The 26,451-nt window shown below is 39.2% G+C and overlaps 3 protein-coding genes across 4 annotated transcripts in view; all 3 read right to left on the bottom strand.

The window, feature by feature from the left end:
- Window positions 1-174: 174 nt before the first annotated feature.
- LOC147797575 (uncharacterized) overlaps window positions 175-26,451 on the bottom strand; it is a 49,819-nt gene continuing 23,542 nt past the window's right edge. Inside the window, exons 8-12 of the mRNA XM_087142198.1 lie at window positions 5,029-5,114; window positions 4,821-4,845; window positions 4,065-4,156; window positions 3,824-3,885; window positions 175-3,428 (exon numbers count right to left, since the gene is read on the bottom strand). Coding sequence (XP_086998324.1) covers window positions 3,225-3,428; window positions 3,824-3,885; window positions 4,065-4,156; window positions 4,821-4,845; window positions 5,029-5,114 — 469 coding nt within the window. The 3' untranslated portion in view covers window positions 175-3,224. The remainder of the gene's footprint in view (window positions 3,429-3,823; window positions 3,886-4,064; window positions 4,157-4,820; window positions 4,846-5,028; window positions 5,115-26,451) is intronic.
- LOC147797578 (limbic system-associated membrane protein-like) lies at window positions 6,349-8,832 on the bottom strand. The gene is made up of 4 exons (XM_087142430.1): window positions 8,794-8,832; window positions 8,408-8,705; window positions 7,915-8,235; window positions 6,349-6,753 (listed from the first exon to the last, which is right to left on the bottom strand). The coding sequence occupies exons 1-4, from the start codon at window positions 8,830-8,832 to the stop codon at window positions 6,680-6,682; spliced, it is 732 nt and encodes a 243-aa protein (XP_086998556.1). The 3' UTR covers window positions 6,349-6,679.
- Window positions 12,244-21,761, bottom strand: LOC147797577 (T-cell surface protein tactile-like). Of its 2 annotated transcripts, XM_087142202.1 has the most exons (9): window positions 21,229-21,761; window positions 20,826-21,137; window positions 19,823-20,140; window positions 19,330-19,356; window positions 15,641-15,742; window positions 15,255-15,279; window positions 14,467-14,558; window positions 14,235-14,296; window positions 12,246-13,839 (listed from the first exon to the last, which is right to left on the bottom strand). In XM_087142202.1, the coding sequence occupies exons 1-9, from the start codon at window positions 21,359-21,361 to the stop codon at window positions 13,636-13,638; spliced, it is 1,275 nt and encodes a 424-aa protein (XP_086998328.1). In that variant the 5' UTR covers window positions 21,362-21,761; the 3' UTR covers window positions 12,246-13,635. The 2 variants fall into 2 exon arrangements, with proteins under 2 accessions (XP_086998329.1, XP_086998328.1); XM_087142203.1 differs by lacking the exon at window positions 19,330-19,356 and having other exon boundaries at window positions 12,244-13,839.

The raw sequence follows: 26,451 nt of genomic DNA, 5'->3' as shown, positions 1-26,451 counted from the left end.
CCATGTCACTGGGTTGCCACAGGTGCAGGGCCAGGAAGCTGGCAACGTTCATTGTTCTCCATGCAATGATCCTACCAGCACATGTCACAGTTTTCACATTATTAAAGTTTGTCTTTATCCCTGCACTCCTGACTGTACCTCCATTATTTCCTACTGGTATGTAATCTCTTCTCGCTTTTATGAAAGTGAATTAATAGCAAGGAATGTACGTTATTTAGTAAATCTGGACAATAGTGAAGTCAGTGTAATAATTTCAATTAAATATGAGAAATAAATGAAAGTTGTTTAGTTTGGAACCCTTATTACGCTACTGTGTGGAAGAAGTTCAGCAAAGTTAAGAGTTCCCATGCTAAATTAGTACTCTAGGGGAACTCCACTGTACTGAAGTTAGATGTATTGTGATGTCCCAGACCTATTTCTGATGTCTTTCCAAATGTGAAGTATTCTTTCTCTGAAGAGAGCTGTTCATGTATAAGGAATTCTCCAGATCAGAAATGTTGAGACATTTGTATGACTTTACTTGATTGCCTATGGGAGTCGAGTAGAATGTAGAGAAATGCAGTATTATTGAGATGATTCTCCAAGCTTTTAGACATGTTTTTCTAGATTTTGGGAAACACTGTGTATTCAGAGGTATACATAGGCAATGTATTCCCCTTCTATTTGCAATACTGCTCTTAGCACAAAGGAATTTAGGAAACCACAGGGACCAGCTAAGACCATGCTGTGGCCTTGTGTGAGTCATGTTTCCCCAGCCCAGCTAATTCTCAACTGTTTATTGCCAGGGACAGTAGGGCTGTGCGATGCTGCAGTGACATATGCTTTCCAGGAGAACTGCACGTTTGTTGTATAAATATCGATCACTATTATAGTTGTCAGAATGGCTGTGTGATGCTGAAACATGACTCGCCTACATGTACCTGTATGTTTGTAGCGCAGATATAAGTTGTAGCAAGTATCAATATAGTGATTAATAATATTTGGTTATTAGCGACAAGTTTATCTGAAGAGTACAGGACAATAGCCATCCAGTTAGTGGTTTCAAACTGCTATTAGAACGTCGATTTTAATGTGGTGTGTTGTTCAGCCAAAAGACTCTTTTTGTTACTTTCTGAAAGACACGTAACCCAAGAGTTGTATTTTACAAATTGTTTAGTGTCTCAACAAGCTAAACTAATTGAGAAACATTCATTGTTCTCCATGCAATGATCCTACCAGCACATGAAAGTTTGTCTTTCTTCCTTGACTCCTGACTGTACCTCCAGTATTTCTTACATGATCATGGACATTTAATCATTTCAATGTGACTCCCGCAAGCACCATTCCTGGTTGCCACGCAAGTTTCACATTTATACTGGCCTTTTCAGAGTTTGTCACCTGGTACGTCAGGAGATGCCTTCGAGGAAGCATGGTCTCCTGTATCAGTTATTAAGCCGAATAAACGTCCATGTCACCCACAACAAGAAACCAACTACTCTGACACCACGCGACATCTGGCGACGTTTATTTTGTGGCGGCCATGACGCCGCTTTGGGTTATAATGACGCCTTGTAAAACTGTTTTAAACACAGTCTAATCCTTTAAGGTGCAGCAGGAAAATAACATTTTATTCTTAACCGTAATAAGTAATTCAGACTGGTTATGGTTCTTTATCTCCATACAAAATGTAACTGGTATACATCATAACTTCTTTGAAATATGGGTGAAATCCGCATACCTGTAGGCCTAATTCACAATATAATTCCTGACAGTTTCCAACATGCCTAGTCTTAATTTACTTTTATTTTACTAATGTAGTCAGTTTTGGCATCTGACTCCGCTTTTGGCCTTGTAAAATAGTGTTTGAATATTTAATGTTAAAAGTTTCCTTGATTAATTCTACTTTTAATTTAAATTAATTAACTAATTAATTCTAATTTTAATGATGCTTGGTGTTTAAACAGTAATTCTACTTCACAAAATAATTCTTCAAGTTGTTCAACTTGCTATGATGCCGTGGAGTTTCAGTTTACTTTCATGTACCAAGTTTTTGCAATAAAATTTATTTCTGGTAAAACGTAAAAACACCTAATATATACAATGGCCATATGCGAAGCATGTTTGTGGTTGGGGTCGCCACGCCACGCAGAGCTCATATTCAAACATTATCAAAACAAGTGTGTGTTATTTTTGTAGGTCAGAGTTGGAAGGGCGCTACCGACTCAAAATGAAAAACGCCCAACCAATGGTAACATTAGAAGTATGTTTTTTGGCCGTGATCGCTTATCGCATAAACAATAAGAAAAGCAAGTTTGTAAGTTTAAAGGCGTTGCGACTGATATTATTTTTCACACAGGGGGCGCTGTTTGTTAGTCTTTCAACTCTTATTTCAATCTTTGTTGCTAACCTTTTTGTCTGTCTAAGGTTTTTGATGGTCAGAACTAGAAGGTGGCTACTGACCAAAAGTGTGTACTAATGAGTACGGTCTAAACAATATACAAACTGTACGTGTTTCTTTCAGAGATAATTCAATAAATTCAACTCCGGTGAAAACATCATCCGGGCATGAACTTCGTGATTAGTGAGTTTAATTTGAACTATTGAAAGCAGACATTGTCCTACATATGCAGCTATAAATTTCAATACACTAGCTTTATGACGCATTTCAATCTTGTATATTGCAACGGCTCGATTACATTTCTGTTTCTCCTTATCGAGACGTACAGTCCTACGAGAGTTATTTACTTACACAAATAGGCATTCACGATCATTGCTTCATACATAGGCCTTAGTTCATGTCGTGCACGGTCAGCTTTTATTCAGGTTTTTTCCGGTTCTGAAGGCACTAGGGCAAGTATTCGTCACGTTTGATTTTTGTACATATCGCAACGAATTTCTCTTATTTAATCACCATATACTGAATGATGGAATCAAACATCTCGTAATTTGGACATTTTCTGGTCAATATAGAATATATTATATATACTCGATATATTTTTGCCATCTAAACGAACACTCTAAATTTCTAAGCATCGTTCACCATGGAAGGGACTCAACTTTTTGTCACTGTCTCAACTTCATAGAAGCAATCTCTGCGCATTTGTGGGCTTATCAAAGATAAGGCTTCATATTTGTTGTGCTTGATACCTTTTGGAGACTTGCTTATACGCAAGACTGGAATTAAGTCTGCTATCCCCACGAAAGAGAAGGAGGCGTTTATCACAGAATGATCAGACAGGAGCATTCTACTTTTCGCCCTCTCCCTCTGGCCCGTCGGTCTTGTGCCCATTCTCCCCTAGATAAGTGGAATATTCTCTAATATGGATCAACTGCGACGGTACCAGGTACTGGTCGATGTCTTCGTAGTGTGCAGGAGGCTGGTAGCGAATGGGCGGGATTTCAGGTGGGTGTGGCCTGGTGTTTTGGATGTCTGGATCAACCAGGGTTTCCTAAAAGTGCACAAGTTTTAGAAATGATCAGAGGATTCGATACAACACGAGAAGCCCGATACTGATACCTATGACAAACAATTCGAATCACTGTGACGAAGTAGCGTACTTCGAGGATATCGGTCTAGGAAAAACTCAAGACTTGCTTGTAACGTCCGTGTTTTTGTTATGGATAATATCGACTCTATATACAGAATTGTGTTAGTAGGCTATAAGATGAATGCATAACTGTTTTGGACGTTCCAGTAAATAATACCATTAGAAACTCCATTGACCTTTAAATGATATGAACTTCAACAGTGTGATTTATGAAATTCCGGGATGCATTTTCGAAACTTTAAAGTTGAAAGTTTAAGTTAACATATATCAAAATTTGACCAATGTCATAAGCTTACTGTGTTAGGCTGCTGACTGCTAGTAGTGGGTATACCAGCTGCAGTTTCTGCGACCCTGAAATCTGATTTGACAAAGCAGGAAAAACTGTAACTGCTCCAAAATGACCAAACGTTCACTCTCAACCCCCCTTCCCAATTGATGACCTTATCCGTACTTCTGCCATTAGTTTAAAATAGCATGTTCGTTTATACAGCGTGTTAACACGACCGTTATTTACAAACAAGAATGTTACAAGTTTACCTGGTGATCCTATGGTTGTTTGATAATGGGCTGAACTCACTGGGACAATGAGACTGTCGGTACTAGTCCGTCTGAACCGCACCTCGACAGGCCTAAATGGCATGCATAGGGGAAAGATATTTCAATTGGATTTTTTGTCCTTCATTAATACGGCTTTTTCAGAACATTGCTGTAGAAATAGATTTTTTATTAATTAGGTTTTTTTAACATTGTGACCGAAAACCCTCCATCAGGCTAAATACAAAAATTCCGATAACCCCTGTAACGTAATACAGTGATTTTCCTATACTTTACACCGATCAGCAAAGTTATTTATAAGCCGTATTGGTACAAAACGTTTTAATAGTTATAGGCAATTTATGTTATACTTATTGATTTTGTAGTATCAATTGAAGATACGTGTCTTACCTTGCATCTAATATAAGGTACAACCTGGGCTTTAAGTGTATGTCACTATTAGTTCATGTATTATCTGCATGCAAGGGTTCACTCACATGAACATAACTGTTATTAGTTTCTACACAAATGGCAGTATCAAAAAGTGAAAGCGCTGACGTTTTGTTCTTTAAAACTGCTGCTCCCGAAAATGGAATTGTAAGTGAGACTAAAAGCGCTTCCCCAGTGCAAACACAATGGACAGCTTTAACATAAATAAATACTGGTCTCATTACATGTATGCTATACCTTTGTGCCTTGCCCTTGACCATTGTGAAATCAGGAAAGCGTAAGTTGACATTTAGTGTTTTTGTTACTTACCGGTTTGTATTTCTCAAAGTGTCACCTGCAAATCAAAACAAGGAAGACGATATTTGTTTAACCAGGCTACCACTTGTACTGCATTCTTTCAAATATAAAATTTATTACCGACTGCTTGAAGTTTACGCATGACTCATTGCGGTAACCCTCTCCCGAAATAAAATCCTTCTTTAATTTGCAAATCCATAAATGAGCAACTTTAGCATACCTGATGCTCCCACGACTGTGTTCAAGGCAGAACTCACGGGGACTGTGGGCCTGGGGGATTCGGTCCGCCTGAAGCGTACAACGGGCCTGAAATAAAAACCGGTAGTAACCAATAACAAGATGAAAATTCAGGAACAAGTCAAACATGGAGAGCGAACAACTGGGTGCTTTATCGCCTTGTTTTTTTCAACCGTGGGGGCTGGGGTAGATACTCTTTACCTCTGCTTACACTTGAAAACAATCTTACTCTCACCTTACAAACTGTGTTTATAGAAGCCAAATATTATGTGTCCAGTTCCTACCAGCATCAAGGCTTAATTGCTAAACCCTATATCAATCAGTAGGCCTACGCTAAACATGCTCAGTGTTTGAACACGTATGGTAACAAGGTAACAGGAAGACACTGAGAGCCTTATTTGAAGCGTGTTCTGCAGCAGATATCTAAATAGTGTAAGTAGAAACTGAATGCGCAAGTATCAAACATACCACAAACAAGGCCTGTCAAGGCAGGAAAGCCGTATTTGCGTTTGGTTTTGTGTATTTGTTTTGTATATTTTCTCAATGTACTTACTCGTTTGCTTCAGTGAGAGTGTAAGCTGCAAATAGAAAGAAAGGTAGATATAAGTAGACCAATTTCTACATAGGCTAAGCCTGTGTTATAATTCCTGTCAAATGCCTTTATTTTTTTAAATACAATTAATTCAGGTAATGTGTTATGAAATACGTCTCTTTATTATTTTAGTTTCGTTTTGTTTGGTTGAAGCACTCGCATTGGGTAGAAATGTATTCTCTTTTAAAAAGTAAAAATTAGTCACTTAAAGGTTGCAGATTTTCCAGTGCTGGTCTTAAGCTTCCTTTTTTTTCTTCTGCATAATCTCTTCCCGCTCCTTTGTTTCCCCTTTTAGTTGCCTTTCCTTCTATAATGAATATTCATTCGGAAAACCGACTCGGAGGAATGATTTCAAATGTTTGTGATTAATTGTTAAGCACACGCATTACTCGCGCAAAGGAACCCTGGCAACCAGCAAGGCTCAGTTACACAACTATGTTTATTAACACCATCTTGTGAAAGAAAAAAAAAAGGTTTCAAATTTAATTAATCGGAAACCATAGCTCTTTGGGGTTAAGACGGAACAGCAGCCGGAGCAAACACTGGGGGAGTTTAGAATTAGCATATGAACATAAAAGTAAGAATCCACTATCCGCATGGTAAACACAAAGGCAGCAAAATGACAGCAATATCAACAACTGGGTTATCGGTAATTGTGGATTTGAAATGATAACGACTTACGTTTTCGTTTCTTCCAGAAGACTATCCCTATAATTACTGCCAGGAGAAGTAAAGCCGTGACACCGATGGCTATGGAGATTAGTGTTGACTTAGCCTGTCCTGTGGGCTCTTGGAAAGTAGCTGGGAAAACAAAGTGTTGTTTTAAATAGAACACAGGTCAAAATGAAAAAGAAATTAAGAGTGCATACTCACAAAAGGAAACAAGGAAATAAAAGCATTGTACCAAACAAAAATACTGACTCATTAACTATGATCAACTGCTGTTTGGTCAAATACAAACTAATCTGATCAAAGCAAAAACATAAGAAATAAGTCATCCCAACATCTGTCCCTTTAATAAAGGGGAAAAAACACTGAGTTATTACAGCCCCAAAGACTTACTGGCTGTGTGCACGGTTGACGTGGAATCGGTGTCGATGTGTTGTGGAGGCTCAACTGTTAAAAAATAAATTCTCGATATTCTCGAATTTACGATAAACACCCAAGGCAAATTTGATTTTAACGGTGACAAAGAAAAAGAAATCTTAAAATCGTTGGTAATATGCAACAAATCCAAAAAAAAAAAATAAAGAAAAAAAACGAAGCATATTTAAGTTATTTCAAAATCTGTTAAATTATAACAAAATAAATGTAATGTAAAGGTCTGTTTTTAGATCTGAAGAAGAAAAAAAAAACCAAAAAGACACAAAATCTCTAAATAAACACCTGATGAAATAAAGACGGATTCCCCATCTAAATGCAAGGTTTCAACCTTGCCGGTAATAGAATACACTGTGCGTTTTATAACTGAACACTTACTTGCATGAAATATCGGTTTTTAAAATAATGGTGAATGACAAGGACGTATGCTGCTTGCGTAAACTCAGAGTATTTTGTCAACGTATTAATTTATAGGCCTTAATCTGCAGCATATTTAGTTATTTTGCGCATACTATTGGCATTCATTTTGGTTGAAATCATAAACTTAATTACTACAGTCAAGGAATATAGGAAGAGCCACCAACATAGGGCTGGATAGCTCAGTTGGTAGAGCATCGGCACGGTGTTCTGGAGGTCGCAGGTTCAAATCCCGCTCCAATTAAATTCTTTGTTCATGTTTCTAATAGTTAGTAAGTACCTACTTAGTTTTGCTGTATAGTTTGTTTCATGATTTATGTTCAAAAAGCCGCATCTTCTCTTTTCACTACTTTCCATGTTGTATCGTGTAATTGGGGCGTGATCCCTGGCTATATGGTGCTTCAGGTTAAATGGCTTCTGGCTAGCACCTCCGAACGGAGGTATTGGCAAACGGGAAGAGCCTTTCAGATAGCTGGATAGCTCGGTTAGTAGAGCACGGGTACGGCGTTTCAGATTTCGCAGGCTCAAGTTCTGTTCCAGTCAATTTCTTTGTTTATCTGTACAACTTTATTCAATTTAGATTAGGGTTAGAATGTACTTCATTTGTGCATCGGGCAAACAAAAACTGCCAGAATGGCAGGTAATGCCCGATGAGAATCGTCTTAGTGCAAGAATTTGCAAGAAAGGGCACAACACTTGCAAAGAAAAGTACATGTTTATAAGGAGAACTAACGCTGAATAAAATCGAAGAAAACTTACCTGCTCTTTGTTGACCAATCAGGCGAATCGTGAAAGACGCATTCTTTTTTAGCCCTATTGCCGTACAAGTGAAATTCAAATGCTGTCCTTTCTGAATAGACGACACGACAAGCGCACTGCTTGTGTTGTACAAGTTCGACCCAATAACACTTGTTGTCTCACTGGTGTCCTTTCCATCAAAGCTCCAGATGATCTGTGCAGGTGGTTTGGTATCAGTGGCAAGGCAGGTAAAGTTGTGAGTGGTGCCTGTCGGGATGAACACATCGCCTCTCAGAAAGTCCTTCGATGAACTGTTCAAGATGTATACAGCGTCGGGGTCAACTGTAGAGAATAACAATGATGCTGGCATAAATATTAATTTCAAAGTTCATATCTGTACAAAATACTAGGCAATGTGTTTATAACTTTCGATCTTACTGTAGATTCCAGTGAACAGTTCAAAACTAATGGAATGTTTAACGGACTTTATCGTTAGTGTGTTGCATTTGCTTACCATTGACGGTCAAAAAGATATGGCTGGACTGTGTGATGTAGGACTCGCTGACCTGACAGGAGTAATTTCCCTCATCGGCAAAATCAAGATGCCGTATGGTGAGATTGCAGCTCTTCCAGTCATGATGAAACTCATACTTTTGGGAATCCTCAGCTCCGGAAGTCTTGCAAGAATCATATGAAATTCCGTCATGTAGCCACTTAAATTTGAGTCTTGGAAAGGCTTTTGGAATACTGTTTACTAAACACTTCAGAGTAGTGTCACCCCATCTGACCCCAACATCCTCCGATAATCCTGTCTCAATGACCAAAATCCCTATAAAAAGAAAAGATACTGATTCATACGATCACCGTGATCGCCCAAGCACAATCTTTCAGTGGAAATACAAGATAGGAGGACGGAAAGCGGTTTTCCGTTTCTATCATTACCAGTTATATCAGTCTATACACAATCTCTAGTTACTTATTTCACGAACACTTACTCTTTCGCACGATTACTTCAACAGTGTTTTCGTCATGTCCAGATCCAAACATTTTGCAGGTGAACGTCGTCCCATTCATCGAGAGGGGGACATTTGGTATTACCAAGGCCCATGTCTGATTGTCAATAGTCCCTGACAAGTTTGTGACTTGATGGGAACACGAAGCAATTAATGAATCACCCACACTCCATTCAGCATCAGGTCCATCAGATGTGCAAACGTTGCTATATTTAGCAGCAGCTCTGCACTCAATCACGGCCTCATCTCTCTCCAGGACTTCAAGAATCAAGAACTTTGCTTTACCAAAAAAGGAAAGGAAAAACCAGTTTTCATATCTTAACTGTTGCTGTATTACTTTAAATTTTTTACAGTCACACTTCCGTTTCTTTTAAAAATCTTCTGAAACTTAATTCAGTGTAACTTTATGTCTTAAGTCTGTTGTTTGGAAAGGTGCCAAGTGTTCCTCAATATATCATCGATCAATCACGAATTATTTTACAAAATGAAGTGAATCACAGGATGTCGGTTACGGTTGGGTAACTAATTCAAATTTATATTGCTTTAGTCGGCACCAATATCAATTTTTTTTAAATTTATTTCTTCAAAGTTTCCTTTAGCGAACCAGACGATTGCATTGTTTGCCCGTGTGATTTTTTTTTTCGTTTCTGTCACGAGGACGGTTATATCGGTTTATGTCTTACCACGTAGTTTTTGCAATGTTGCACTGCGACACTTAATAGGTCATGTGAATTTAAATTGAGGAATCCCAATAAAGCTACAACGCTTTGTTTCCATGTGTGCTTTTCTAGGGGGGGCTCGACTGATCGTGTTTCACCCTACTAAAGCTGCAAAGCGCGCTTGTAAATAAGTATAAATACATTGCTACAGGTCGAGTTATTTCAACACAATGTACCCTGTGGCAAGGTCAACTTTTTGCAATAATGTGGTAATGCCTGGGCTTTAATCATGATGACGCAGGCCTGAAATTAGTCATAGTAGTTACCACTGATCACGGCAAGTGACGTCGACATTTGCGTTTCCACGGCGTCTTCGTCGACTGCTCGACATGTCAACCTTGTCCCATTCATAGACCTCTGGACGTTCAATATTGTCAATTCACCGCTGGTATCATCAAATCGGAAACCTTCAAGGACTTCTGCTGGCCTGCACGAAGCTATTGTGGAACCATTCCATAGCCAACTCAAGCTGCCCCCAGCTTGACATGGTGAAACCAGCGTTTCGATATTTGTGTCTTTCACCAGACACTGCACTGTCTTGTCTGCTCCTTCTTCAGATTGAGTCAGCGGGGGCATTTGAAATATATACCATCCTGCAGTGTATTACCATAAAATGATAATAGATTTACCTAACTTACACACTTAAAACAGAAACGAAGTGAAATGTATGCGTTCAATACGCCAAGCCTTGCTAGTGTGCCTGACTCGTGGACTTTACATCTCAGGTATTCTAACCCCTGTAATCAATTAATATGAAATCGTGTATTGCTTCAAAAAGAACGTCGTCCCGTTAAGTTTTATTTTTGGCATATTTTCAATTTAAGGCGGTTCCTGAATCCATGTACAGAGAAGTTGTTTCGTAAAATTGCCAACTGCACAGTGGTAATTAATCATCTTTGCTCTTTGTGAAAAAAAGTGGCCCAAAACAATTTCTTTTAAATTTCTGGCTTGGCTTAGATTTTGCTTAACTGGCTACATTCAGCTATCGGATTCCTACAACTTAAGACATGAAGAGATGAGTTAATTGCCTTCCAAAGGCATATCGTAAGCAAAAAAGGGGAGAACTGTGGGCAACTTTCGTTTTGTCGTTTACACAACAAATTTTGACTAGTGGGGAATGTATACAAATATACGACTTACAATTTGAAATTTGTCAGGCCTCATGACAAAAGCGTGTTACTACGTGTTGCCTCCTAGTTTCAAGGTCGTGGTCAGCGTATGCGTTTGAAGCAAAGAGGCATAACTTGTTACATTTTTGTCATTTTTTTTCATTATGATTGCATTTATCGATGGTTCCGTGATGAACAGGAAATACTCAATTTAACAGGATTGGTTAACAAGTTTAAAGATAGATTTAAGAGATATGGTTTGACAATTACCTCCTATTATATGTGAAATTCTCCTGTTTATGCAAAATGAAGTATTACAGAACAAATGTTTAAAGTAATGAATTAAAAATGTACCCCTTCCAATTAAAGGTCCTTAGTAGAAAATATTACGTCAGTACACAAAGGTCTTTTTATTCATAAGCACGCAGTAAATTTGAAACAAAAAGAAATTAAGATATCACAGAACATCATACAGCAAAATAACCCACGTTCTCTGCAAGAGTCCCATCGAAATAAATAAATAAGGGAAGTGCAAAGAGAAGATGACGGTATTGCCAACAGCCACTTCAGATAACAAACGAATCAGACTATCCAAAATTAACTTTGTTCGCACCTATTTTTGAATTCCTGTATCTAATCTTACCTCCAAACCCGTGAATCACAACAACCAAATATGCAGTGAAGAAAAGCACGCAAAGGCGGTCCATGTTGGAAGAGACGAGTGGGAAAGACCTTTGGAACAAACAGACTTTAATCCACAAAACTGGGTCGTGCCACAGAAAGAGTCTATTGATAAAGGTTTCTGGTAATAAATTCAAAGCAATCACCCCCTAACCTCTAAATAATGAAAGTAAAAATGAAACTAAGACTTTGCGAGATAAAGTGGCAGATCCTGTGACCTTGTTGCCAGATTCAAACACAAGTTAATGAGGCGGGCATCTAAAGGTCTGATACATAGCGCCCTCAAGGCCCAGAGAAGGTACATTCCAAATAAAGTCTGGTTCCCTGGTCAAAGGATTTCGACTACAGCCGAGACTCGTCACGTCTGGTGCCACCTAGCAATTTGACCAAAATCATTCATCTGATTTGTTTTTAATGTCAGACTCTTGAAACTGCCTGATATGTTTTGAAGTATCCACAATGTAACTTGTCTTTCACCTTTGATGTCCACCACATGCACGGCCTAGCAATGCCGAAATTTCCCTTGGTTCTTTTTTAACACTTTTCTTTTATTTTTGTTTTGTTTTGTTAAACAGATTTTGTGTTTTACACTTAAAGGGAATGTGGCAGCAACAACCTATTGGCTTTACGTTAGACATCTTCCATTGCGTTACAGCCTGCGTTGTTACACCTTCAATTTATATGTTTCTCTAGGGAATTTCACGTCTCATAACATTATTACAAACAGCTCGAGCTCCTTTCTCCAAGGAAGCTGTAATTGCAAAACTAACACCGAGTCAAAGGCACTAGGAAACTGACTTGTCTGTACGAGCATACATCATTTCTGCCAACGAGGGCCGGGCTGTACCGTTAAATCAGCGTCCAGTGACGACAGCTCGTATTGTTTCTTTCTTGTATGGTGTTCCATAGACGACAAATTGCGTTGAGACGCTGCGACAGGTCTGTCGCGTCATGGCATCGCCTCCTTTCTCATCACTTGTATGCTGTGTTGTGTCGTGCCGTCGACCCGTAAGGTCTTGCCCTTCAGCCGTTGCCGTGAACTTGTTGCGTCACGGGAATCGTGCTCTCGCTGTCGCCTCATTACTGGTGGAAATAAGGATGCCTTAAGCAACGGAGCTAAGTTCCATACTAACAGATACCATCACATGATCATATCTTACAGGCCCTATGCACGCACATTATATTTCTCAGGACTTGTGTCATACGCCCTCTTTTGGCCGTGATAATCACCAGTCATTTTCAGAAACTGTAACGCACAGCTGCACGATACGACGCACAACGACACGAAAAAAAAGCGTTGTGACTGATTTTATTTTTCACAAAGGGGCGCTGTTTGTTGGTCTTTCAACTCACATTTCTATCTTTGTTGCTAGTCTCTTTTGTCCGTCAAAGGTTTTTTTAAGGTCAGAACTAGAAAGTGGCTACCAACCAGTATCTCTTTCCCAAAGTGTGTACTACTGAGTACAGTCTAAACAATATACAAACTGTAAGTATTTCTTTCAGAGATAATTCAGTAAATTCAACTCCAGTGAAAACATCATCTGGGCATAAACTTCGTGATTAGTGAGTTTAATTTGAACTATTGAAAGCAGACATTGTCCTACATATGCAGCTATAAATTTCAATACGCTAGCTTTATGACGCATTTCAATCTTGTATATTGCAACGGCTCGATTACATTTCTGTTTCTCCTTATCGAGACGTAAAGTCCTACGAGAGTTATTGACTTAGACAAATAGGCATTCACGATCAGTGCTTCGTACATAGGCCTTAGTTCATGTCGTGCACGGTCAGTTTTTATTCAGTATTTTCTGCCTCTGAAGGCACTAGGGCAAGTATTCGTCACGTTTGATTTTTGTACATATCGCAACGAATTTCTTTTATTTAATCACAATATACTGAATAAAAACATCTCGTAATTTGGACATTTTCTGGTCAATATAGAATATATGATATATACTCGATATACTTTTGCCATCTAAACGAGAACTTAAAATTTCTAAGCATCGTTCACCATTAGAAGGGACTCAACTTCTTGTCATTGTCTCAACTTCATAGATGCAATCTCTGCGCATTTGTGAACTTATCGAAAATAAGGTTTCATATTTGTTGTGTTTGATACCTTTTGGAGACTTGCCTATACGCAAGACTGGAATTAAGTATGCTATCCCCACAAAAGAGAAGGATGCGTTTATCACAGAATGATCAGACGGAAGCATTCTACTTTTCGCCCTCTCCCTCTGGCCCGTCGGTCTTGTGCCCATTCTCCCCTAGATAGGTGGAATATTCTCTAATATGGATCAACTGCGACGGTACCAGGTACTGGTCGATGTCTTCATAGTGTGCAGGAGGCTGGTAGCGAATGGGCTGGATTTCAGGTGGGTGTGGCCTGGTGTTTTGGATGTCTGGATCAACCAGGATTTCCTAAAAGTGCACAAGTTTTAGAAATGATCAGAGGATTCGATACAACACGAGAAGCCCGATACTGATACCTATGACAAACAATTTGAATCACTGTGACGCAGTAGCCTACTTAGAGGATATCGGTCTTGGAAAATCTCAAGACTCGCTTGTGACGTCCCTGTTTTTGTTATGAATAATATCGAGTCTATATATAGAATAATGTTAGTAGGCTATAAGATGAATGCATAAATGTTTTGGACGTTCCAGTAAATAATACCATTAGAAACTCCATTGACCTTTAAATGATATGAACTTTCACAGTGTGATTCATGAAATTCCGGGATGCATTTTTGAAACTTTAAAGTTGAAAGTTTAAGTTAACATATATCAAAATTTGACCAATGTCATAAGCTTACTGTGTGAGGCTGCTGACTGCTAGTAGTGGGTATACCAGCTGCAGTTTCCACGACCCTGAAATCTGATTTGACAAAGCAGGCAAAAACTCTAGCAGCTCCAAAATGACCAAACGTTCACCCCCCCCCATTGATGACCTTATCTTTACTTCTGCCATTAGTTTAAAACAGCATGTTCGTGTATACAACGAGTTAACACGACCGTTATTTACAAACAAGAATGTTACAAGTTTACCTGGTGATCCTATGGTTGTTTGATAATGGGCTGAACTCACTGGGACAATGAGACTGTCGGTACTAGTCCGTCTGAACCGCACCTCGACAGGCCTAAAATGGCATGCATATGGGAAAGATATTTCAATTGGATTCTTTTGTCCTTCATTAATACGGCTTTTTCAGAACATTGCTGTAGAAATATATTTTTTATTGATTAGGTCTTTTTAACATTGTGACCGAAAACTCTCCATCAGGCTAAATACAAAAATTCCGATAACCCCTGTAACGTAATACAGTGATTTTCCTATACTTTACACCGATCAGCAAAGTTATTTATAAGCCGTATTGGTACAAAACGTTTTAATAGTTATAGGCAATTTATGTTATACTTATTGATTTTGTAGTATCAATTGAAGATACATGTCTTACCTTGCATCTAATATAAGGTGCAACCTGGGCTTTTAAGTGTATGTCACTATTAGTTCATGTATTATCTGCATGCAAGGGTTCACTCACATGAACATTACTGTTACTAGTTTCTACACAAATAGCAGTATCAAAAAGTGAAAGCGCTGACGTTTTGTTCTTTAAAACTGATGCTACTGAAAATGGAATTGTAAGTGAGACTAAAAGAGCTACCCTACTGCAAACACAAAGGACAGCTTTAACATAAATAAATACTGGTCTCATTACATGTATGCTATACCTTTGTGCTTTGCCCCTGAGCATTGTGAAATCACGAATTTACCCATGAGCATTGTGAAATCAGGAAAGCGTAAGTTGACATTTATTGTTTTTGTTACTTACCGGTTTGTATTTCTCAAAGTGTCACCTGCAAATCAAAACAAGGAAGACGATATTTGTTTAACCATGCTACCACTTGTACTGCATTCTCTCAAATATAAAATTTATTACCGACTGTTTGAAGTTTACGTATGACTCATTGCGGTAACCCTCTCCCAAAAGGGGGAAAAATCGTCTAGCCCCCTAAAATTGAAGAAATAAAATCTGTCTTTAAATTTCTTTGAATTACACAAATAGTCAGTGATTATTTGCAGAGGCATTAGCAGATTCGCAGAGTGACAAAGCAGAGAAAAAGCAGCGGCAACACCAGAAGTTGCTTGGCAATAAATATTGTGTACACACCTGGGACTTGTGGGAATAGACTAGGGCTCGAAGCCGAACATACTTACGCTGTCTGCGTCTCCAGAGGAAAATTGTCAAGGCGATTAACAGGAGAAATGGGACGGCATTTGCGATGAAGATCATAGTCCATTCGGGCGTCTCCATGGCATCTGCATTTAAAATGGAGTAATCTATCATCTGTCCTTGTGCATAGCAAAGGCATCGCGGGCTCAAACTTAGAAGAGGTGAAAAAGAGAGCAGAAGTTTACTGACTAGAATAACTTTACCTAGGCTTGTAAGACATCTTTACAGGTTGATTGTCGAGAACGAGTAAAACAAGGGGTCGCTAGAACTCCAAGATTTGTGGGTGCTCAACCGTATTCACAACTTCATATTACTATTGAGAACAGGATGAGGAAAGTGCTGAGTTTAGGAAGAGCCCTCCTCCACAAAATACCAAAATAGTTGGTTAAAGAAACATTATCATTCCTTGTCGCTATACCGAGGAGCATTACTTCGAGCAAAATCAAAGTAAATCTATTGTAATTTCTCTGTTGATGCAAAAGTCAGGTTGTCGGTATATATCGGCTGAACAAATGAAAAATCAGTCCCCTCGTCTTTGGTGTGGGTTTTACAAGGTCACATAAAAAAATGTTTGAAAACTTGTAGCGTCGGATCAGATCCTGTCAGATCCTCATATTATAGGAAATACAGCCAGCAACGAGGCAATCCAGAATAATCTAATCATATGAATTATTCTGCAGCTGATTATGTAAATGGTAACATATCCATTTTTGATAACATTTCTCAACTGAATATCAACGAGGAGTATTGCCGCCTGACATTTGTCTTTGAACAAGTTTGAGTAACCTTTGTATTTTCATATTTCATCAGAATTATTCTGCAAGAGATCTGAAGAATCTGTTGACACTACAACTTATAGTGTCAACAAAGTCTCTGAATTTTTGTTATGGAAACATTAATAACAAGATATCGATTTACAAACCAGAAAGAAAGGGGAAAGATTCAAGATTTGTTTGTTTGTTTGTTTGTTTTCGTCTTCGGATCTATAAACAGACATTTACATTACATTTAATTTGCAATGATTTGACAGATTTTGAAATAACTTAAACCTTGCTTCGATTTTTTTTCTTTATACCCATTTTTGGATTTGTTGCATATTACCAACGATTTTAAGATTTGAAGACTTGTTTCTCTTTGTCACCGTTAAAATCAAATTTGAACCTCCACAACACATCGACCGTGCACACACCCAGTAGGTCTTCGGGGCTGTAATAACTCAGTGTTTTTCCCCTTTATTAAAGGGACAGATGTTGGGATGACTTATTTCTTATGTTTTTGCTTTGATCCGATGAGTTTGTATTTGACCAAACAGCAGTTGATCATAGTTAATGAGTCAGTATTTTTGTTTGATGCAATGCTTTTATTTCCTTGTTCCCTTTTGTGAGTATGCACTCTTAATTTCTTTTTCATTTTGACCTGTGTTCTATTTAAAACAAAACTTTGTTTTCCTAGCTACTTTCCAAGAGCCCACAGGACAGGCTAAGTCAACACTAATCTCCATAGCCATCGGTGTCACGGCGTTACTTCTCCTGGCAGTAATTATAGGGATAGTCTCCTGGAAGAAACGAAGACGTAAGTCGTTATCATTTCAAATCCACAATTCCCTACGCCAGTTGTTGATATTGCTGTCATTTTGCTGCCAGGGGATTCTTGCTATTATGTACATATGCTACTTCTAACCCTCCCCCAGTGTTTGCTCCGACTGCTGTTCCGTCTCAACCCCAAAGAGCTATGGTTTCCGATTAATTAAATTTAAAATCTTTTTTTTCACTGGACGGTGTTAATAAACATCGTTATGTAACTGAGTCTTGTTGGTTGCCAGGGTTCCTTTGTGCGAGTAATGCGTGTGCTTAACAATTAATCACAAACATTTGAAATCATTCCTCCTAGTCATTTGACAGGAATCATGACACAAGCTTAGCCTATGTACAAATTGGTCTACTTATATCTACCTTTCGTTCCATTTGCAGTTGACACTCTCACTGAAGCAAACGAGTAAGTGCAGTGAGAAAATATACCAAAAAATACACAAAACCAAAAGCAAATAGCGCTTTCCTTCCTTGACAGGCCTTGTTTGTGGTATGTTTGATATTTGCGCATTCAGTTTCTACTTACACTATTTAGATATCTGCTGCGGAACACGCTTCAAATAAGGCTCTCAGTGTCTTCCTGTTGCCTTGTTACCAGACGTGTTCAAACACTGAGCATGTTTAGCGTAGGCCTACTGATTGATATAGGGTTTAACAATTAAGCCTTGATGCTGGTAGGAACTGGACACATAATATTTGGCTTCTATAAACACAGTTTGTAAGGTGAGAGTAAGATTGTTTTGAAATGGACAGCATAGTTTTCAAGTGTAAGCAGAGGTAAAAGGTATCTACCCCAGCCCCCCACGGTTGAAAAACCAAGGCGATAAAGTACCCAGTTGTTCGCTCTCCATGTTTGACTTGTTCCTGAATTTTCATCTTGTTATTGGTTACTACCGGTTTTTATTTCAGGCCCGTTGTACGCTTCAGGAGGACCGAATCCCCCAGGCCCATAGTCCCTGTGAGTTCTGCCTTGAACACAGTCGTGGGAGCATCAGGTATGCTAAAGTTGCTCATTTATGGGTTTGCAAATTAAACAACTACCTAGGAATCATGGAGTAATTGGAAGGAAATACGTTCCGCCAATCAGAACATTGAACATGACACAGCAGACACATTTCAAAGCCTTTTTTCCCAAGTTTTAATGCTACTTAAATTTCTTAGCCTTCCCCATAAGTCCCCCTTCAAAGTTAAGTAAGAAAAAATTGTTTCAAACTCATATGGTCAACGGATTTGTTTTTTCATTATCATTTCAGTCAAATGTAATGTCTGATTAAATTTTTACTTACTTACTGATGGATAATTTTTGACTTTGTCACAATTTCAAGGAGACTCGAGCAACATATATGTGGAAAATCACACTTTCTCTGCGTGTAGCCGCCCTCCTCATACAACAGTGACCTCTGGAGTGGAGGCCAGAGGCCACACAAACGTCCGGCGTTTCAGTCCAGACTGGGAGGAATGATTTCAAATGTTTGTAATTAGTTGTTAAGCACACGCATTACTTGCGCAAAGGAACCGTGACAACGAGCAAGGCTCAGTTACACAACGATGTTTATTAACACCGTCCAGTGAAAGAAAAAAAAAGGGTTTTAAATTTAATTAATCAGGAACTATAGCTCTTTGGGGTTGAGACGGAACAGCACTCGGAGCAAACACTGGGGGAGGGTTAGAATTAGCATATGTACATAATAGCAAGAATCCCCAGGCAGCAAAATGACTGCAATATCAACAACTGGCGTAGGGAATTGTGGATTTGAAATGATAACAACTTACGTTTTCGTTTCTTCCAGGAGACTATCCCTATAATTACTGCCAGGAGAAGTAAAGCCGTGACACCGATGGCCATGGAGATTAGTGTTTATTTAGCCTGTCCCTTAAGAGAGAAAATATTATTTTGTTTTAATGTGTTGCCTGATTTATCCAAATTTCTTTGGGTATGGATTTTTGAAAAAAAGGTAAAATTGAAACTGAAAAAAACTGCTTTATTTGAATGTCCAGTATCCATAACTGACCCGTAACCTAATTTATTCACCCTTTCAGAATGTTATACATGAGCAATACATAAAAAACAGGCATACACTCACCTGGTGTTTTCTCAGTTGGCGTGAAAACTGAATTGCAGATTTGTGACGGCCATCAGTTTTGTTTTATAGCATAGAATAAAGACAAACAAAAACGTTTCAGAAATTTTGATAATCATATTCTTTGCAAGTAGTGCCCAAGAGAGCTCACATCATTCAAAAATTTACTATTATGTAAGAGCACTGATTAAAAAAAGGCTCATTGAAGTATTTTATGATAATTACTCTGTCGAAGAAGAATGTACACTATTGAAGGGCAGCGGATGAGATCTTTGGTATGAATAGCTTTCGCGATATCCAAGCTAGATTTTATCAAGGTACTCCAGCCCCGCAAAACGTCAACAACTGAGAAATCCCAGGTGGGTCTTTAATGCTACAGTATTCCTTCTAACTTTCTTAAAGGCAATTATGTTATTCCATATTACGGAAAATTTGGGAGGCTGAAGAGGAAGCAGTCCTCCACTTAGAACTAAGAGTAAAACACGAGGGAACATACCTGGAGGCCCGTATTGTAGAAAAATAGTAGTAGAAACCCTCCTCGCTTCCAATACAGCTGTGCATGTAAGGATCCTACGCTGCCTTGTCCGCGACCACTGTACGGTAATCGTGCTACTTGTGTCGAACAATCCTTCTCCGACAATATTGGCCTTCCCACTGGTATTCTGTCCATCGAGTAACCAAGTGATATCTGCTGCTGGTTTGGTGTTTGCTGCAAGGCAGATGAAGGTGTGGTTGGTGTCCGATCGAACAAACACGTCTCCGATGAGAATGTCACCAGTCCTGCCGTTGATGATTCGAACAAACTTTGGAAGTACTGAAAAGAAATGTTACTGACATCACAACACACACAGACAGTCAAAAGCAAGCGAAGTATACAAGAAATATACATAGCATCTGGTTATATCAACTACCACTTCCTTGTACAGCGTACTTCACTAACTACACTTGTTTCTATACCAACGGCACAGTTGGAGGAAAAAGATTAATAAGTTTGTCTCAAACCGCATCAGTATAGACTAATATGATTGCAATGGCGCCGCACTCCCATGCACATTCTTCAGCATAACACGCTCGTGGATTTTGCAATTCCTGACACCCCGTTGGCGGTAAGAGGCCTCTAACGCACGCGTATCACTTGTAGAATTACACTTTGGGTGCGTTCGATTAGCTTACACGTGTAAGCCAAACTTACACGAGAGCGTTCATTTAGCCATCACGTGATGTTCGTGCCTGCCCTGGTGTCAGCCACTACTGCCCCGGCTGGCGAGGGGGTTTCTGGAGGCTGCCCGAGTGTAATGGCGTCATGGATGGACTGTTCGTGCATGGACATACATTATGGAACGTGGCAGGGACTTGACCTTTTTCCCAGAATGCCTTGGCGAGTACACTGCAGCGTTCGATTACCCTCAACTCGAGGCTTCACTTGGTGTAACTCTGGTGTATTCAGGGAAGCTAATCGAACGCACCCAAAGTTGTTTAATTGAACAAAATGAATTTACCGTTAACTGTCACAGATGTATTTGCCCATTCAGTCGACCCGGAATAACAAGCTTCACACCTGTAGCTTCCTTCGTCAGTTAATGCAAGATCGTTAATTGTTAAATTGCAACTACTGTTGTTATGATCAAAGTCATATTTCCCAATCTTTGTTGTCTTGTCGCTGACACACGCATCCTGTATAGGCTTGTTGCTCAAAAACCACTGGAAATAGATTGTTGGAAATCTTGACGGAATACTTGTGACGAAACACGGTAAAGTCAGTCTTTCCCCTCGTATTCCATTTAACACTGGGATGGTCTCGATTCTGATTGCTGAATAAGAACAGAAAGTCAAATCAGACAGGTAGTAAATCAAACTTGAACGACAGCATAACGTGACTTTATTATCGAGGACTTTACCTACCCTGATAAACGATCAATCTCTTGTATGAAGTGGTCAGTATTCCACAATGAAAGAAAAGACAAGTATAGGTAGTCCCGTCCATCCACATCTCGACGTTGGGTATTCTTAAGGCTCCCGTGTACTGGTCAACCATGTCAGAACAATTCCCTCTTGAAGCTGAACAAGCCGCGACAAGTGAAGTATTTGTTTGCCATTTAATGTTCAGATCAGTACTGTTAAGACAATTTGAATTGGCTCTACCAGCGCGAGCTGCTGCACACTCTATAAAAGCGTCTGCTCCTTCTACAACGATTGACTCTGAAACAAAATACCAAACTGATGAGAAAATAGCGTTAACGATATATAAAAACAATGCTACGAGGTATTTTGGTTGAAAGTGGCAATGTGGTTTTGAATGGGTGAGTTCGTCTTATTCTTATACATTTTGAGAAAACTTGCTCCCTTACCACCCTTAGATTTCACGGACCACGTCTTTGGAATAATATCAATAGTAGTATTAAATAGCTGTCGTCTCTGGCTTGGTTTAAATGCTCGTTCAAAAAAGTACCTTTTCTCCAGTTATCTAGCATAGTTTCTTCCATATTCAATCATACCATTTTTGTCATGAGCCACCTACATGTGTACGTTGCCTCACATAATTTAGTTTTTTCCATCCCAGTTAAGATTTAAGTCTCTGTCTCTTAACGGTGTTGTCCGTTGTTTTGTCCGATTGTCCCGTTTTGTCCTGTTTAGTTCAAAGCATGTCTATAAAAGACCTAGTCTTCCTGACAATGCACTCATTATTGCCAAGCATCTTCCTCTTTTAGTCTGCTTTTTTCGCATCTTTACTTCTTGAATTTATTTTATTTTCATAATTTTCTGGATGTATTTTCGTCATATTCCATACACGGCATTTTGGAAATAAATGTTGTTGAACTGACTTTCTTTTTTGATCAAGGGGGATGTAAACTGGTATTTAACTCTTGCGCAAAGCGCCCTCAGTCGGCTACTTAAGGCCGTTTTCGTAATTTCTTAATATTTTTTTACAGCCAAATGCGCCGACCCTACGTCTAATCCTACCTCTCCCAATACTCAATAACCTAGTTTAGTGGCCTTGGAGGTAGGGACTTCCCCTTGGCTGGTAGCAGTTTCAGAAGAGCCAGCCTCTTGCTAAGTAAGTCCCTTAGGAATACATACTAACTCTCAGCCACGTAGCCCTTATGGGATTATTTACACAAAGTCTGCCTTAGCAAGCCAGAGCCTGCCATATATCAATTGTCGGTCTCCCTGATGTGCCTCTGAGCTGTCTAGACAGCTGTCTGGGTTGTTTCATGTTGGGGGGTGTCACATTTTTGTTGACTCTGTGGGCCCCCTACTTTACTGGATAAAAGGTACTGTGACCTTATTCTGACCACTTCTTCTCAGTTTTTTTTTACTGGTAGGCATTGGCAGACACCCAGGGACACCCTCAAATCAATTTAAATGTTCTTAAAGGGTTTTGGATGCTGGGGGTATGATTTTAGGTCGATAAAACTCATTGACGGACTTCGGTCCATAATCAGTTGAAAATTAATACAATCATTTTTCATATAACTGATGCATTATCATTTCCTGTTTTTACCAGTAAAAATAAAAAATACACATCTCCTGTGATGATGTGAATCTAATACACGGTTAGCATTAATAACATTTGAATGCAAGAAATGACTTACTCGTGTTGAACACAAGCAGTATTCTTGTAGTTGGCCTGGAACCTGACTTGCTGGACTCCCGACAACTTAAGCGCAACCCATCCATTGAAATATCGATGTTTGATATCCGTAAGGTAAGGGTCTCATTGTCGAAATCATAGCCATTCTCGACCCACGAACGATCACAAGAGGCAATGAGTGAATCGTTTGCAACCCATTTATAGGATACATCACTATTTCCAAAGCACGATGAAACGTGTGATCCTGAGCCGTCACTGTTTTGGCATGGTAAAATCACCTCATCTCCTTCCGCTACTGCAGTGACCAATGGAGTCTCTACGAATCCTGAAACATTGCAGAAACAAAACAAAATGCTGAAAACGACGAAATACAGCTCCAAATGTCAAAAGAAAACTATTTTCAAAACAGCTAGGCTGTTGGCAAAAAACCTTGATATAAAACTGCGTGTACCGAATACGAGTCAATGTGTCTTTCAAATCAATCCGAAGGTAACCAATCGTTAAGGTACCAGGAAAATTTGGGACGCATAACAATCTCTAAAGGTTCATTGCAGCCTACATGTTTATTTGATTTTTACAGAGGTATTTGATATGCATAGCATATTTGATATGCATAACATGATTAATCACAGGTAGTATTATGTACATACAGTATCTTGAAATTACAATGTTTTTACTCCGGAGGACTCCTAGTCTGATATCAATTCATATACCTTGATAAATCATCATGCCACAAAGCGCCGTGAAACGGTTTATCTTGAAATTTTACACTAAGCTTCAAATAAACTAGACGTGTCCAATCTGCGAGACATGGCACTGAGCATGACAATTAAAACTTACTTAGATGGAACGTACGGATAAACACACTCTTTGATATGGTACTAAATTCTGATGTATGACTTACCGTGAACGGATGGACAAATGACAAACGAGCCAGCAATGAAGCTTAGCAAGGATAAGACGTTCATTATTATTTTTTCAAGAGTGTCAACAGTTGAAAGATGTCAAAACTTCAACGCAACAGCTTCCCACTAGCAGGAAATGAGTTTACCCATACGGCCGTACACAAATAAAATTTATACATAGATTTGTGGATAGCTCCCACCTGAAGTAATTACACTGAGTCAAAGTGAAAGATGAAACTGTTACAATTTATTTCTCAAATCACATGTTAGTTTTATAAACAAAACCCCGGGTAAGCTCAGAGATATCAAAATAAATTGAAAAATCAAGGAACAACATTGTTTTCAACTCTTAAAAATGCTATGGTATGGGATATAATAAGCAAAGTATTGCAGCACAAAGGCACATTGGATGCCTAACATTGATTTTTTTTGTTAGAATAACTTGTATGCAGCAAGCACAGGAAACGCAAGCTTGGACACTCCATCCGGGATGTGACCACTTCTTCAATTTTCCGATGCCTCTTTGACGCTCTTCAGTGCTATGCAGCACACCTATTTATTTGTCATAATTTAATATCACTTCTAATTAAACAGAATCTCACAATATCTGTTGTTTCGTTGTTGAGGTAATGGTTTATTATGGAATAAAAGTGATAGGTCAAATTTCCCGTAGAAGAGGCGCCCGTAACACCGTATTCATAGCATACACGGTAAAATTATATGAGGCATCGTGAACTCGGGTCTGAAGGTCAACTGCTGCACAGAGATAAGGAAGACGATGGATCAATTAACAATACCAAGCCCTTCCAGGGGCAGATCCAGAGCTTATTCCTCATAGTAGGGGATAAGGACTTTGGGATTTCTTTTCTCTTAATGCTCCGTCCTTAATGCTTATTAACCCTTGAAGAATGTCTTTTTAAAATTTTGTTTTATTTTTGTTTTATGTAGCTGAAGCTAAAATGTCGCTTTTTAAATTTTTTTATGAAGTCGAATTTTATATTCGTTGGGTATTAGAGCAGGGTAAGGAGTTTAACGCTCAACTCCTACTCCCTCTAGATCATATGAACTCGTAGCCACAATTTAAGGAACAACTCTGGGATAGACCACAGTCACTGTATAGAACCGCATGAAAACGAAGAAATAACCCAGCTCTTGGCATAATTTTATTTCAGGTCTTTTCAACCGTTGGTGGTATTAATTCCTTTCTTTCAGCAGATAAAAGACTAGTGCATACGGTTTAACATGATTCAGAACTTATATGGTGAAAATCCAAATTGAGTCCGTCAAATTTGACATGAACATAGACATCACAGCAAAGTTTGTTGTGCGTCTCTCATTTTTTCCCAATTTGGGCCTCGCTCTTTCATCAACTGTAGGCTCCTTTAAGGAATTATACTATACCCCACCACAAATTAGCCCCTCAACCTATCGAGCCCCTCAACGACACAAGCACTACTCGGCCCTTAGGCACAGTCGCGCTTGGATAGGTAAATTTAACTTAATCCATGCACAGGATTCTCGACCTTTACTTCAGGATCAGCCCTTCAGCGGGAAGACTAAACTTCGCATGCGTACCCCATATTCCTCACGAGCTGGCCGTTGCTGGGACTGTGCCTGCGCGCGCACACTACGTGTGACTAAGCAGTGACTTCTGCTAACCAATTGCCTCACGCCGAAGGCGGAGCTGAAGTGCCATGCTCGCTCAACACACAGCTATTCGCACCTTACATCTTTCCCCTCTACCTGGGCAGAGGGCCATCTGTAACTTGGCAACGCGCCTAGTGACTAGATCCTTCCATCATGTGACAGTACATTTTACAGACTGTGCCGATGTGAAACTAGTTTGACTTATGCAACGTTTAATATCAAATAGCTATTTGTTCAACATTTAACGTGGAACGTCAAACGAGGAATGAGTAACAAACTTCAGACCGCCAAGGCTTTCTGTAGTCTGTTCAAAGTATGTTGTTCGCTGCCCGTTGTAGAGCTCTAGTTATGACAATTACATGAAGCAATCGGCAATGCATTTTTCATCAGTAGGCCTACTTAATTTTTTAGCCAACACCTTGGGACTGACCGTCATATACTTAGTTAAACGAGTACATACGCGTTTATAAAAATCTCATCTTTTCAGAGCCCATCAACCCACAAAAATATATTTCCCTCGTGGTTCTCCTGCACGCTTTTCTACATTATTTTCTCAACTCTTCTGCCCTGCAAATCCAATAAGGAACTTTATTCTTGAATGTATGAACTGTAGAATTGGGAAATGTATGTATCTTTTACAACCAACCAACCAGCCAGCCATCCAGCTAAATGCAAAGAGAAGCTTCCACGTTACTTATTACCTAGGTAAAAATAACTTATTCTCTGCTAACTTTAACTTGAAACCTTTTGCATTTTTTGGCTGCCTGTTAGCTTAAACCGCTCACATTCATTTGGACATGTTTTCAACTTATTGGTTTTATCCCCGGGAGTGTCAGCTGCAAATTCGAAAGAGGAAACTGCATTTAGATTGCAGTATTTCAACTACAATCGTTTACGGCCTCCACTGTCAGCATGACTCATCTCAGAAGTCCGCTGAATAATCTTTCTGTTTTAATTTTAATCAGCGCAAACACTCAGAAT

The sequence above is a fragment of the Acanthaster planci genome, linkage group LG10 (genome assembly GCF_054643075.1).
Source record: "Acanthaster planci isolate LZ-2023a linkage group LG10, COTS_SCS, whole genome shotgun sequence".
NCBI classification, from domain to species: Eukaryota; Metazoa; Echinodermata; class Asteroidea; order Valvatida; family Acanthasteridae; genus Acanthaster; species Acanthaster planci.
This window is presented reverse-complemented; position numbering and strand designations above follow the sequence as displayed.

What these genes read in the sequence shown, in the direction of transcription:
- LOC147797578 (XM_087142430.1), bottom strand. Translation starts at nt 8,832, where the DNA reads ATGATAGAAACGGAAAACCGCTTTCCGTCCTCCTATCTT. An exon ending in TATCTTTTTGACCGTCAATG is followed by an intron (nt 8,236 to 8,407) that starts GTAAGCAAATGC and finishes TATTCTCTACAG; the next exon opens with TTGACCCCGACGCTGTATAC. An exon ending in GATTGGTCAACAAAGAGCAG is followed by an intron (nt 6,754 to 7,914) that starts GTAAGTTTTCTT and finishes ATTTTTTAACAG; the next exon opens with TTGAGCCTCCACAACACATC.
- LOC147797577 (XM_087142202.1), bottom strand. Translation starts at nt 21,361, where the DNA reads ATGGTTGACCAGTACACGGGAGCCTTAAGAATACCCAACGTCGAGATG. An exon ending in GCCAACTGAGAAAACACCAG is followed by an intron (nt 15,743 to 19,329) that starts GTGAGTGTATGC and finishes TTTTAAATGCAG; the next exon opens with ATGCCATGGAGACGCCCGAA. An exon ending in ACTTTGAGAAATACAAACCG is followed by an intron (nt 14,559 to 15,254) that starts GTAAGTAACAAA and finishes ATGCCATTTTAG; the next exon opens with GCCTGTCGAGGTGCGGTTCA.